Source organism: Dipodomys ordii, unplaced genomic scaffold (assembly GCF_000151885.1).
Source record: "Dipodomys ordii isolate 6190 unplaced genomic scaffold, Dord_2.0 Scaffold11, whole genome shotgun sequence".
NCBI classification, from domain to species: domain Eukaryota; kingdom Metazoa; phylum Chordata; class Mammalia; order Rodentia; family Heteromyidae; genus Dipodomys; species Dipodomys ordii.
In genome coordinates, this window is record NW_012267227.1 from 8,417,733 (window position 1) to 8,432,471 (window position 14,739).

The window sequence follows — 14,739 nt, forward strand, 5'->3', positions numbered from 1 at the left end:
CATGTTTGGAAGATAATTTTGGGTGGGTATAGAATTCAGAGTTGACAGTTTTTGTTGGTTTTTAAAAGAATTTAGTTATCTCTTGGCTTGCATATTTTCTAACAAGATATCTTAACTGATTTTTTTTGTTTCTCTGTGTGTGTCATTTTTCCTTGGCTGTCCTCCAAATTTTATCTTCACCAACATTTTGGGCTTTACATATCTCAATCTGTATTACTCTTTTGCTTATTTGTGTTTATCTGTTTGTATCTTCTGTTATTTCGCCACTTTGGATTATTTACAAAGAATCTCTATAAAGTTTTTAGTTTTCTTTAATTCTATTTTTGCTTCTGAGTTTGTAATTTTTCAGACTTTTAAAAATTACTATTTTAGGGCTGGGAAAGTGGCTCAGTGGTAGAGCGCTTGCCTTGCATGCCTGAGGCCCTGGGTTCGATTCCTCAGCACCACATAAGCAAAAAGAAAAAAGCCAGAAGTGGCACTGTGGCTCAAGTGGTAGAGCACTAGCCTTGAGCTGAAGAGCTGAGGGACAGTGCCCAGGCCCAGAGTTCAGGCCCCACAACCGGACCCAAAAAATAAAAAATAAATAAAAATTACTATTTTAAAAAATCAAATCAGCTAAAAATTTATGCAAAAATGTCTCTCAGAAAAGAGTAATTAATTATCCTCACTTTTAAAAAAGATGTGAAAATGACCTAAATATTTGTTAACTGGACCCTTTGTATTGTATATAAGTTAATCTGATTTTGGGGATGGAAAGGAGAATCACAGAAATGGTGAGACAAAGGAGAAAGGGTAAGCCAATGCAACAGTGATGCTCAAAAGATACTATGTTGGAGCCGGGCGCCGGTGGCTCACGCCTATAATCCTAGCTACTCAGGAGGCTGAGATCTGAGGATTGGGATTCAAAGCCAACCCGGGCAGGAAAGACCCTGAGACTCCTATCTCTAATAAACCACTAGAAAACCGGAAGTGGCGCTGTAGCTAAAGTGGTAGAGTGCTCGCCTTGAGCTGAAGAGCTGAGGGACAGCGCTCAGGCCCAGAGTTCAAGCGCCATGACCGACAAAAAAAAAAGATACTATGTTGGAAATAAACTTTACAACTTGTATGGCATTGAGGGGAGGCAGGGGAGCAGGAGACAGTGAGGGAGAGGGTAAGACATGTACACATTACTTATCTAACTGTAACCCCTCTGTACATCACCTTTACAATAAAAAGTACATATGTATTAACTGGGATGATAAAATACACAGAAAACTATTTTCCTGTGCAATTTTAAAGTATTGCTTCTTATATCCAGTATTATTTTTTATAAGTCTTGATATCATTCTTGCTCCATTTTTTGTTTACATTGCTTTGTTCTTTTTAGAAACCTTAATGATTATATCTGATGTTTTGAAATTTCACTCTATGTTTGACCTTTATCTCTCTTTTTTCATTCATTATATTATGCTGTGAAGATACTTTGTGTGTTATCTCTTTGATCTTTTTTTTTTACTTTTTTTAGTTCTCTCTGATTCTTTTTTTCTGACATTGGATCAGCTACTTCATTATATAGTTGCTTTTATTGCTTCCTTAATTTAGTTACCATATTTGTAATTTTGAAGAGCTCTTTAATATTTTATTTTTTATTTTTATTTTTTATGTGGTGCTGAGGAATCGAGCCCAGGGCCTCATGCATGCAAGGCAAGTGCTCTACCACTGAGCCATCTTCCCAGCCCTTTAATATTTTATTCTTCAATTGTTGTACTTTCTTAAGTTTTGTTAATTATTTACTGGGCACAGTAGCATACCTCTTGGCATATTAAGTATGAAACTATTCTCTTTTGCCTCTTAGGTGTTCCATTTCCTTTATTCTTGTTTGGTTTAGTTTTGTACTTTCCATGTTAAAGAATGTCTTTAGTTGTGTGATGATGATTTCCCAAGTTCATTTAAAGTTCATTGAAAGCCGTGTGTTGTTTGGATGAGTAGATTAGCTTTCATACAAACAGGTTATACATGGCCGAACTCCAGAGGGCACTATTTACGTACAGCCTTTTGAACTCCTTTTTTTTTTGGTGAAAATACCGTATAGAGAGGTTACAATTATATGAGCAAGGTAATGAGTACATTTCTTATCAAGCATTGTTGCCTCCTCCCTTGTTTTCCCTTACCATCCTTTCTTTTTGTACTCTTGAAAGTAATAGGTAGTTGCAGTGTCAGAAATTGAAATTATGTAACGTTGAAGTACTTAATAATAAGCCCATTATTTGTTGACATAAATGATGTATTTTTTGAAAAACTAGTTGCAAAAGAGAATTTTGATGAAAACAATGGTATTGTTTTATATTTGTGCATATCTCTTTAATGTCTAGCTTCTTAGAAGAAAACTGAATTCTCTACCACACCTCCAGCTCTGGCTTTTTGCTGATTAACTAGAGATGAGTGTCTTGAATTTGTTTACCTGGGCTGCCTAGTTTTCTACAGAAGTAATTATAGAATCCAAATTTGGGAGTTAAGGAAAATAGATTTTAGCTGCCACTTGACTTTGTTTCATAAACTTTTGTGAGGCTTAAACTCTGGGGCTGAACACTGTCCCTCAGCCTTTTAGCTCAAGGCTAGCACTCTACCACTTGGCCACAATGCCATTCTGGTTTTCTGAGTGGTTTATTGCAGATAAGAGTCTCACGGCCTTTCCTGACCAGGCTGGCTTTGAACTGTGATCCTCAGATCTCAGCTTGGATTACAGGTGTGAGCCACCGGCACCATGCACAAACTTTTGTTATATTGAAATTCTTAGGAGAATTACTCTAATAACTTTACAATAAAAGGTTGCTTTTCTATTTCTTTGGCATATTAGGTTGTATAATTATTTCTTTCATTCAGAACATTGATTATAATAGTTTTAACCATGAATGTAAAATTATTATTAATCATTTCAGGAAATTGCAAGGCATACTGTGGCTGAAAGAAAAACAGAAACATCAAGTTCTGAAAGGTAAGGAATGGAAAGGCTGAGTCTGTTCAAATTCAAGAATTCAAAATAATACTTGGTTACATTATTTACACTCAGCTCCAGAAGCTAACATACATAGTATTGCCTTTGGTAATGACTTTTAATTAAAATGAAAGTTTGACATTTTAATTCAATAAAAACATTTTCCAGATTCTTGTTTTTTAACATGCATTGCAAATTTTTTAAGTCACATACTTTTTTTAAAGTACTTATTAGTAAGTAAAATGTTAACATTAACTGTTTAAAAGTACTTACTAGTAAGTCAGACATTAACATTAACTGTCTATACAGGCTAAGTACATTTGAATAATTGTGAAGTACTCAACTGTACATCCTGAGCAGTGGCAGTTCTTCCTCAACAGCAGGGAATTCCACATATCAGGGAATTCCAAGCTTCCATTGTGTACATGTTAATATAGAGCAAAAGAGAAAGTAGATTTTGCCTAATGTATTTTATAGCGTAAGCACTCTTACAAATATAAAAAACACTTAAATTTTAACTAAAAATAGGTGGAAAGTAATGACAGCAAGTTGATAGATCCCGCAGATCTCCTTTTTTTGTTGTTGTTTCCTGTTGGTCATGGGGCTTGAACTCTGGGTCTGGGCGCTGTCCCTGAGCTCTTCAGCTCAAGGTGAGAGCTCTACCACTTGAGCCACAGCACCACTTCCGGTTTTCTGGTGGTTAAGTGGAGATAAAGAGTCTCAAGGACTTAACTGTCCATACTGGCTTTGAACCATGATCCTCAGATCTCAGCCTCCTGAGTAGCTAGGATTACAGGCATGAGCCACCAGCACCTGGCTCTGCAGATCTCCTTTTAATATGTGACTCCAGAGTTTCTCACAGTCTTGCCAAAAAAACAGGCTCCTCCCAGATTGTATTATCATACTAAGAACTATAGATCTGAATTTGTTTTCATTTTATTTTGGTGGGCAAATATGCATGTCTTTATTTTGAATAGTGTTCAAGCACCATGTTTTATAATAAATGGTTTTATTTTTCAGCAAGCAAGATGAAGATTCTTCATCAGAAGAAAAAAATGAATGTGATACAGATTTATCCGAAGGTTTATCACCAACAAAAAAAGAAGAAAATGTAACAGATAGAGAAAATGATGCCTGTCCTGCATACCAGGAAAGTAGTTCAAAGAAAGTCTTGAGTCATGATTCAGACACTGGTGCAGATAAAATGGAAAAGGAAAAACAAATGCATCACAATTTTCAGGAGAAGGAACAGGAGATGGGCCAAAGTTCAGAAAACATAATTTCATGTGATCAGATTAAAGATCATAACTCCAGTGGAGCTAGATTTTTCTCAAAGAATATTAAGAATTTGCGGTTGACATCAGATGATTTTTTGAGGAAAAGAGATGAACCTGAATCTGTTAGTTCTGATGTTAGTGAGCAAAGCAGTGTTCATTTGGAACCTTTGACTCCATCAGAGGTGCTGGAGTATGAGGCCACAGAGATTTTTCAGAAAGGTAGTGGTGATCCTTCGGCCAAGACTGATGACACTGTGTCTGACCATGCAGACAATACTTCCAGAGAAGTCAGTCCTAGCACACCAGACAAAACAGTAGTCCTAGCAGATAAAAAAGAAAGAAGCTGAAATTACTTAGTCATTCTTAATTTTAGTGTACCAACATCAAAGGGCATTTGGCACACTGACCGGTGAGCTCAGTAGTGATGTGGTAGAATTCAGAAGCACAAAGATGTGAGGGAGTTCATTCACACACTTCACCAGTGTGTTCAGTTTGCTAGTAAACAAGTCAACTCTCCAAGAATAGCATGATTCGTGTGGGTTTCACGCTCTTTAAAAACCAACAATTTTAATGAAAGCTAATTTGCCAGAAGGTCTCATTTAGCACTTTTTGAAGAAATGGAATAGAGTTGCCGAAATGAGTTGATTTTAAGAATAGTAATTATATTAATAACACTTTTATATTAGTCAAACTTGCCTCAGACCTAAGCTTAAAATCTTTATTACCTATATATCTTCAGTTAACTTAAAGGAAAAGGTTGGAAAACTACACGTCCTTTGAGAATGAGGGATTTAAAATAATGGCTGATGGCATTATTAATGACAGCTTTATTTTGCATCTGAAGTTGGTCAGTGGAGCATACTTACAGTGCTAAATTGACCTAATAGGAATTTGGATGAACTTAATTTTGAATTTAACACAACATTCCAATCTGTCAGAAGCATGTAAACAGACTATTTGAATCTGTGTACCTCCATACAAGTGTTAGCCATACAGGCTGTAAGCTTACCTTTAAACTTTCAGTGAAAGTGTAATTATTAAAATATAAATTTATATTTGTGCATTTAGTGTGTAAGCTACGCTGAAAACCCTTAATGTACTAGTTGTATAAAATAGAAATCCATTGTTGAAACTCCTGTAACACTATGCTTTTAATATAGTTTTAATGATCTTCTTTAGATATAGACCCATAAAAATGGTCTGGAAGCCAAACCAAAGTGTGGTAGAATGTAGATATTGTGAAGCACTTAACTGAAAACATGTTGTGGCATGGATTCAGCTATGCTTAAGTGGCTTTTTTCTAATTGTAAAATAGAAATTTCAACTGGGACCTAAAGCAGTAAACAATTTGAAAATTTAGCCTAATTTATCCCTAAGTTGGCTAGTAAGTTGCTATCTCTTTTTTTAATCATCTAGAAACTATTAAATATTGAAATGAAGAATAATAGTTTGCTTTGGAGTACTAATAAAGTTTTATTTAAAAATGCTACCTTTTTATGCTACCTTTTTACTTTTCAAAATGTGCTTTGAATTCTTAAATGTTTCAGTGAATGTTAAATGTTTTAAATAGCTATTAAAATTCTGCTGTAAATAGTAGTTTTTGAGTATATGTTTGCAATAAAAATCTGTCCCTGACTAACTTTATTTTCCAGATCACTGATTGATTCAGATTGCCTTTGGTGTTGTTAGAAATAATATACTTCATCAAAGAAATTTCTTTTTTTAGTGGGATTTTATTGTTTGCTTTCAGTGATTTAGGTGTTTTTTTTTTAAAAATTAGAATATAAAACACAAGGGATAATGTGAATATGTACAGGGAATAATTACTTTGTAAATTCTTTTGGTTTAAAAACAATACAATTTAATCTACTTAATCTGCTTAAAAATGCTAAATAGACAAAACACAGTTGTATTATTTTCTTGAATATTTTCACCATTCCTGTTTCCAAGAAAATATATGACTCATTGTCATCTTTCATTGTTGAAAAGTAAATGAATAGCAGGAAAATTTTGGAATAATATATACAGGGAGTAGAAAAAAATCTGTATGTGGACTTTGAGTTTTATCCAGTTTGTTTCCAAGCTCTATGCTACAGAACTCTACAGTATTGTGCCAGAATAAACATGTACATGACACCAAAATCCCTTTTGGGATTTTGAGATTTTCCCCTGCACCCATATGCCTTTTGGGTAGTGATATTCAAAGAAGCTATTGCTTGCCATGCTAATTTGTCCTAAAAGCATCAGATTTGTATATCAGAAAGAAAAATAATAGAAAGGCTCCATTCGGAATCTTGTTAAGACAATGACTGTCTCAACCAAAATAGTACAGTTTCAATAGAGAAAATGAGATTCTAGCAAAAGGCTAGAACAGAAATTATATATTTATTGGACATAGAACAGAAGTTATATATTTATTGGATATAGAAACATGAGTAGTGATATTCAAGGAAACTGGTTATTGAACTGTTTGTACCTATCCACTATGAGAAAAGGAAATTACATCAGACTAAATCTTTCATTCTGGCAATAAGAAAAAGAGAAAGTTGAAATAAGCATTGTTCTTGGTAATAGTTGGTGCACTCTCCCACATTCTCCTACCTTCTCTCCAGTCTTAACATTTTAGATACGCAACCCAAATCTCAGTAGCAACCAATAGTGATTGGCAACTTTAAAGAGCCAGAGAGTAAATAATTGTGGGCCTAGGGGCTGGGAAGGTGGCTCAGTGGTAGAGCGCTTGCCTTGCATGCAGGAGGCTCTGGGTTCGATTCCTCAGCACCACATAAGCAAAAAGAAAAAAGCCGAAAGTGGTGCTATGGCTCAAGTTGTAGTGCACTAGTCTTGAGCTGAAGAGCTGAGGGACAGCGCCTAGACCCAGAGTTCAGGCCCCACAACCGGACCCCCACAAAAAAATAAATAATTGTGGGCCTTGTGGTTACAGTTACTAAACTGAATTGTAACTTAAAAAGAGCAAATCATGATGAGCCTGTTTTTGTTTCAATAAAATTTTCACTTACAAAACAGGATATTGGGTAGGATTGAATGGCAGACTAAAGTTTGCCTACATTTAGATAAGCCCCACGACCGACAAAAAAAAAAAAAAAAAGGAAAGGATAGGAATCAACTTTGTTTTGGTTGTAAGTAAAAAATACGGAAAATTCAATACTCTAGCAGGTAGTTTGCCTGAGATTATAGAGCAGAAATTAGAACCCTGACTGATCTGAATCCAAAGTTATTTTCTTACCATAACTCCCATTCCTAGCAATTCAGTATTCCCTTTTAAAATTAAGTCTTCTTTTGCAAATTGCTCTCCCACTACTAACCGTAGTTTTATTTATTATTCTATAGTGACTACATGCATATGAAATCAAAGACTTCTTAACCTAAAGAAAGATCTTAGTGATCTTTTATGTTAATAGGAATTGAGGACTGTTATCTCAAAAGGTTAGTGAATCTTTTTATATTTAGAAAGAGAGCCTATGATTTAAAATTACCCTTTAATGGTTGTTGGGAATTGAACATTATTACATTTTTAGGCTTTTGTTAGGTCATTGTCTTCACAGTTCACCTGATTATTTTTGTTCTATCAACATTGTTAATCCCAAGCCCACTCACTTACTTGACTTTAAGAAAATAGGATTTTTTTTGTGCATATAGCCACAAAAAATACAATGTTTAGCCGGGTGCTGGTGGCTCACACCTGTAATCCCAGCTATTCTGGAGTATTAGACCTGAGAATCGCGGTTTGAAGCCAGCACTGGCAGGAAAGTGCATGAGACTTTTACCTCCAATTAACCACCAGAAAACCAGAAGTGACACTGTGGCTCAAACTGGCAGAGAGCTAGCCTAAAGCAAAAAAGCTCAGGGACAGCACAAGCCCCATGACTGACAAAAAAAATAGTATTACGAATGTTTCATTTTTACTAAATTATTATATCACTAACTCATTTTAACTCAGCTAAGAAATGAAATAATTTACCTATTCCCAAGCTTTAAAAAGAAAACAGTATTTTTTAAATATACCTGTGTCTATATATATAGATACATATATCTATATATATATAGATATCTATATGTCTATATCTATATATATGTAGATATATATATAGATATAGACACACATATATATTTGTAGATAATATAGTTAACATGAATGGTTGGATAGGTTTCTGAAAGTTAACATAGTATTTAACTTTCAACCTAAAACTTCAAATCAAAAGATATCTCTCTCACTGATAATTTTTGTGTCCTTAAAGACACAGCAAAAGCCACATGATCAGGGGATAAGGTCTCCTGTATGGAATTACATTTATAATTAATAGATAATTTCTCATTGTTTGTTAAAAGTACTTTTTAAATCGTTTTCATTCTTTGAAAGAATATGCTAAACATAAACTGATTTTTATTAATGACACAATATGTCATTATTCCAAACTTTATTGGACAAAGCTATAAATGAGCCAGAGCTACAGATATTAATGGGTTATATAATTGCTGATCACACAAATTCCTTTGGATTTTACGTTCTGGAAAAAAAATATCCAGATATGTCTGGAGTTATTTGAGTTTTCCAAAAACAGAACAGAAAAATTTATCTAATTAGTTACCCACTTTACTTTAGAAAATAGGGACTATGAAGTATAGTTTTAAACTTTTAAAATCTCTTAAACTTTTATTGATGCCTAAAAGTTTTATTTTTGTTTCAGTCATGAGGCTTAAACTCAGGATCTGGGTGCTGTCCCTGAGCTCTTTTTGCTCAAGGCTACATCCTACCACTTTGAGCCAGAGCTCCACTCTGCTCTGGTTTTCTGGTGGTTATTTGGAGATAAGAGTCTTATGGACTTTTCTGCCTGGGATGGCTTTGACCAGAGATCCTCAGATCTTAGCCTCCTGAGTAGCTAGAATTATAGGCATAAGTCACCAGCACCCAGCCTAAAAATATTTTAATTGCTACATTTTAGAGGCTAGCAAACTATGACTGACCACAGGTGGTCATCTATTTTTATAAGCAAAATTTTATCAGTACAGGATATTACTTGTTTACATGTTGTCTGTGGTATTTTGTTTATACATTGTTGTGTATTTGTCTATGCATAGTACAGTTGTATGTGACTGAGATGATATGGCCCACAAGCCTAAAATATTTATCATCTGGCCCTATGAAGAGAAGTTAACCAATCTGTGCTATATATTTTTATAGGTATATCATACTTTTATGGCTACTTTTTATTTTTTACTATCATAAAAACATAATGAAAATATTAGTTAATAAATTTTTATTATTTGTCTGAGAATTCTACATGTTAACGTAATGAAATCTTTACAGAAATTAGCAAAACAGTGCATTTATAAGATAAAACTATGGAAAACTGCTTATCCCAGCATAAACTCTTAAGAATTGATGATTTATTTATCTATAATTTTTTCAACTCTTAAAGAGCCAATTTCCTTTTTCTTTCTTTTTTCTGTCAGTCATGGGTCTTGAACTCTAGGCCTGGGCACTGTCCCTCCAGCTCTTCAACTCAAGGCAAGCACTCTACCACTTGAGCCACAGTGCACCACTTTGTGTTTTCTGATGGTTAATTGCAGATAAGAGTTTCACAGACTTTCCTGCCCTGGCTGGCTTTAAAACATGATCCTTGGATCTCAGCCTCCTGAATAATTAGGATTACAGGCATGAGCCACCAGCACCTAGCCCATTTATTTATTTTTTTAAATCATGTTATTCACTAAATGGTTCTGTTGTGTGACCACGTAGTAAGTTCCTGGCTAGTGAGTTGTAGGTCACAGATTTCTGGTAGAAAGCATTTACTTGTTGATGTGAGTCTTCAAAACTTTCCCTTCTACATGTGACTAGTCCCATTTAAAATGATGACTGCTGAGAATGATGTTGAAGGGGTGACATTGATCAAGAGGCACTGTATTCATAAACTGCTCTGTTAAATGACAACTTCTCTGCACAAATACTTAAAAGATAATTTAAAAAAATATTCCTAAAAAATGATGGCTGCTCCATCAGACTGAGTACTGCACTATGAACAGAGCCTCTGTTTTTTCAAAGTTTTTGCTTAAAACCTATTGTGGTTAGGGAGTTTTGTTTTTGCAGCTTAATCTTGACAAATACAGGCATTAATCTTGAAAGTGGAGTATTGCTATTAAAAAACAAAAGGCCAAATCTGAGTTAAACTATTACATTAGCTTAGATGATAGATATGGAGCCCACATTCTTTTGTAGTGAAAAATTCATAAACTATTGCCTGTAACACTGGGAACACTTGGAAGACAATGTGCCTAATCAATCTGTATCTCTGCTGAGAGACTTTAGATAACTGAATGTTAATAGCATGGTTTGATTACTATATTACCTGCATTACACAAGATATTTTTAAGAGAGAAATAAATGACTCAATGAGAATTGACCAAGAAAATCTAGAAATTCAGATACTTGCAGGGTTAAAAGAAGAAATAACTTCTCATCTCCAACCATTAAAGGGAGAAGGCCTTTAATCAACAAAGCTTAATTAAATTAACAACATGACCATCACAATAATTGTTAAAGCTTCTAACTAGGTTAAAAAGAGGGCCCACAGGGGCTGGGAAGGTGGCTCAGTGGTAGAGCTCTTGCCTTGCATGCATGAGGCCCTGGGTTTGATTCCTCAGCACCACATAAGCAGAAAAAAAAGCTGGAAATGGCATTGTGGCTCAAGTGGTAGAACACTAGCCTTGAGCTGAAGAGCTGAGGGACAGTGCCCAGGCCCAGAGTTCAGGCCCACGACTGGACCCAAAAAAAAAAAGAGAGGGCCCACAGTGTTTATGCGTCAGAATTCCTTCAGCCTTTCTTAACAAATTTATATATTTTCCAGATCTTAAGACCATCAGTCAAGGAATTACTGAAACAGGGAGAAGTGTTTTTGCTGTTCTTTGAGATTATAGCTTAGTAATCAACTAAGAGCCATTACTATTTGAAAGAATCCTTTGAACTCAAGGCAAAAAGCAAGAGTAAGGAATGCTGACACAAGGAGTTTTAGGTGTAAGGTCAACATTGCTAGGAACCAGAACAAGAACAGAGAGAGAGGAGCGGGGGAGAGGGAGGGAAGGAGAGAGGGAGAGTCATAGTCTAATCATTCTATCTTTCTTGTAGCTATTGCTGTGTTAAGTACATGTTCATGCCCTTATCTGCTGCTAATGGTGAGTCACTGGTAAAGTTAATAAATATTAATAGGTTTCTATGCACAGTGTACTTTATACAAATCCTGTCAATAATGGAAGCAAAAGAAATCCTTAATTTGGCAGTTTTGACTTCTGAATCTGTATAGTGTTGTTAACCTTGCTAAAAGATCCAAATGTTACATTATGCAGATACTACCAAATAAATTTGTTGACACATCCTGCTGTTTGATTATTTGCTAACGGCTACTATTCTTTGCAAATAATTTTGACAAGAAATGCAAAGAAAAGATGGGAATGTTGTCATACAGTTCAAAAACAAATAGGATGCTTATCTAAACTATCAGAATTAGTATCCAAGTTCAGAAGTAAAAGAGCATCTGTAAAGTAACATGTTGTAACCTAATGTTAACTTGAAGATGTTAGCTATATCTGTCACCACTCAAATAGTGTCAGCAAAATGAGAGAATATTTTTATATGTAAAATATTTGTGATTATTGGGTAGGACCGCTAATGATTTGTACAATTTAAATATTCACTTTAAGATTTTTTTTTTTTTGGTTAGTCATGGGGCTTGAACTCAGCCTGAGTGTGCTGTCCCTGAACTCTTCTGTTCAAGGCTAGCACTCTACTACTTTGAGCCACAGCACCACTTCCAGTTTTCAGGTGGTTAATTGGAGATAAGAGTATCACAGACTTTCTTGCCTGGGCTGGCTTTGAACCATGATCCTCAGATCTCCGCCTCTTTAGTGGCTAGGATTATAGAAATGAGCCACTGGCACCCAGCAAGAATATATTTTAAGAAAATATCTGGTACTTGCAATTTTCAAAATTATTTGACACTTAAGTTACTATTTCCATCATTTTTGTTGTTATCAAATATAATAGCAGATAGAAATGATTTGGTGTGCAATGATTTTATTGTTATACCTTTTCAAACAAGATTTCTGAAACATTTAGTACAACTATTGCAGAAACATGATTTGATGTTTATCATGATCACACAATTATTTTAATATATATTGAGTTTAGTGTTGTAAAAGAATTTAGAGCATAGTTGGCCACCAGTGTTTATACCTGTAAGCCTAGCTACTTAGGACCTGAGACCTGTAGGATCATACTTTTAAGCCAGCTCAGATAAGAATATCCATCTCTAATTAATCAACAAAATGCTGGACTGGAGGTGTGGTCCTTCACCAACTGGGAAGAAGAATCCAAGTGACAGTTCAGTACCTATCCACACATACACATGTGCACATGTGCGCTCAAAGCAACCTACAATGGCTTTGTAGAATTTTTGAACTCCTGAGAATTCCAAGAAATTTTGATTTTGATTGGCTTTCTGGTTTATTCCTTAAAGTACTGAGCAGTATTGATGATAGCAGGTAGATGGGCAAGAAAGAGCCACAGGCAAGAACTGGATGCTAGGAAGCAGGGATGGGCTAATTAGGAAAGTAAAGATGAATATTGTTAAGGCAAATAGTTTGGTTAGATGGAAAAAGAACAATGAAATCTGAAGGATTTTTCTTAAGAAGAAAGTCATAGGAGGGAAATAAAGGGGAGAGATTGAATGGAATACATTGTACCTGTAAGTGGAAATACCACAATATAATCCCCCCTTCTGCGTAACTAACAAACACTTTAAAAAGTTACTAAACAGGGAGGTAGGGAGGAATTTAATTTAGGATCATATTCCCAGCAAAAACGTTTTACCAAAGTGAAGACTTTTTCAGAATTTATCACCAAAAATCTGAACTGAAGAAATATTAAAAGTAGTCCACTGGGGGCTGGGAAGGTGGCTCAGTGGTAAAGCGCTTGCCTTGCATGCATGAGGCCCTGAGTTCAATTCTTCAGCACCACATAAGCAAAAAGAAAAAAGCTGGAAGTGGCGCTGTGGCTCAAGTGGTAGAGCGCTAGCCTTGAGCTGAAAAGCTGAGGGACAGCGCCCAGGCCCAGAGTTCAGGCCCCATGACCGGACCAAAAAAAAAAAAAAAGTAGTCCACTGGACAAAAGGTGGTACCCTTAACACAACTATATTATTCAAATTTTCTTTTTTTTCTTTCTGTCCTATTAGTTGAGAAAAATGTTTTTAAATTTCTCACTGTTGTAGATCTATAAATTCATAAGTATTGGCCAGGTACCAGTGGCTCACACCTGTAATCCTAGCTACTCAGGAGGCTGAGATCTGAGGACCACAGTTCAGAGCCAGCCAGGGCAGAAAAGTCTATGAGACTTATCTCCAATTAACCACTCAGAAAACCAGAAGTGGCACTGTGGCTCAAGTGGTAGAGTGCTAGCCTTGAGCTGAAGAGCTGAGGGACAGCACCCAGGCCTCACGATCGACAAAAGAAAGTGTGTGTGGGGGGGGGGAGAGAGAAGAAAAAAGAAAGAAAGAAAGAAAATATACATGTCTCCGTTATTGTAACAAATGTCATAAAAGCTATTCTTAACTTGCAGGCTATATTTACAACAGGCAGTGAAGACTGCTGGGACCCATGGAATATGGTTTACCAAGCATTGGGTATTGGTACTTCAGCAGATAAAGGTTAAGCATTTCATCCATAAATGCCTTTTCTTTATGAACACAAGCAGCCTTACACTGAAGAGAACGGGGTAGGACAGGAGACAGATAGACCACAGTTGTTGCAGCTGGCAAAGCCATAGGGTGGGAGTAGCCACAACCATTGGGCTCCCATCACAGAACTGTATACCCAGATGCTAGACATTTTGCTACATGATGTAATGTTTACCTGTTGGGTTTTAGTCTTGCTTCTTTCCAATTCTTCCTTGCTATGCTATTCTACTCTCCATTTTGATGTAGGAATGTTTACTCTTGATACATTGTATCTTGGGAGTACTAACTTGTTTTGGATTTTACAGGAGCTGGTAGCTCAGTTGCCTTAAGTTAGAAGAGCCTTTAAATTTGGACTTTTGGATAGAGTTGAAACTGCTATGACTTTGCAAACTCCTGGAGATGGGCTAAATGCATTTGGCATTATGAGCATTTTTGGGTCTAGGGATAGAATGTTACAGTTTGAAGAAGTGTGTTTGGTTGTCCAGTTGATAAGGGATGGACTTGTGATGGATAATTTTCATTACCAACTTGATTGGGTTTAGAAGCACTCAAGAGAATAAAGCAGGCCTCTGAGTGTATCTGTGAGAGTATTTCCACAGAGGATTACCTAAGGGGGAAGACCATCCTGAAAATGGGCAGCACCATCCCATAGGCTGGGGACCTGGATAGAACAAAAGGGAGGGAAGGAAAAAGCCAGGCCAGTGTAGGCAGGCTCCTGCTTCCTGGCTGTTACGAGTTGAACAGC

General features: G+C 35.9%; 1 protein-coding gene across 2 annotated transcripts in view; it reads left to right on the forward strand.

The window, feature by feature from the left end:
- The window catches only part of Znf280d (zinc finger protein 280D), a 59,332-nt gene extending 53,592 nt beyond the window's left edge, over positions 1-5,740 (forward strand). The window contains exons 18-19 of one of the 2 annotated variants that reach the window (XM_013010123.1): positions 2,919-2,974; positions 3,995-5,740. In XM_013010123.1, coding sequence (XP_012865577.1) covers positions 2,919-2,974; positions 3,995-4,598 — 660 coding nt within the window. In that variant the 3' untranslated portion in view covers positions 4,599-5,740. Of the gene's footprint in view, positions 1-2,918; positions 2,975-3,994 lie in introns of those variants that run through there. The other variant, XM_013010124.1, reaches the window with a different exon arrangement.
- The last annotated feature ends 8,999 nt before the right edge of the window (positions 5,741-14,739 follow it).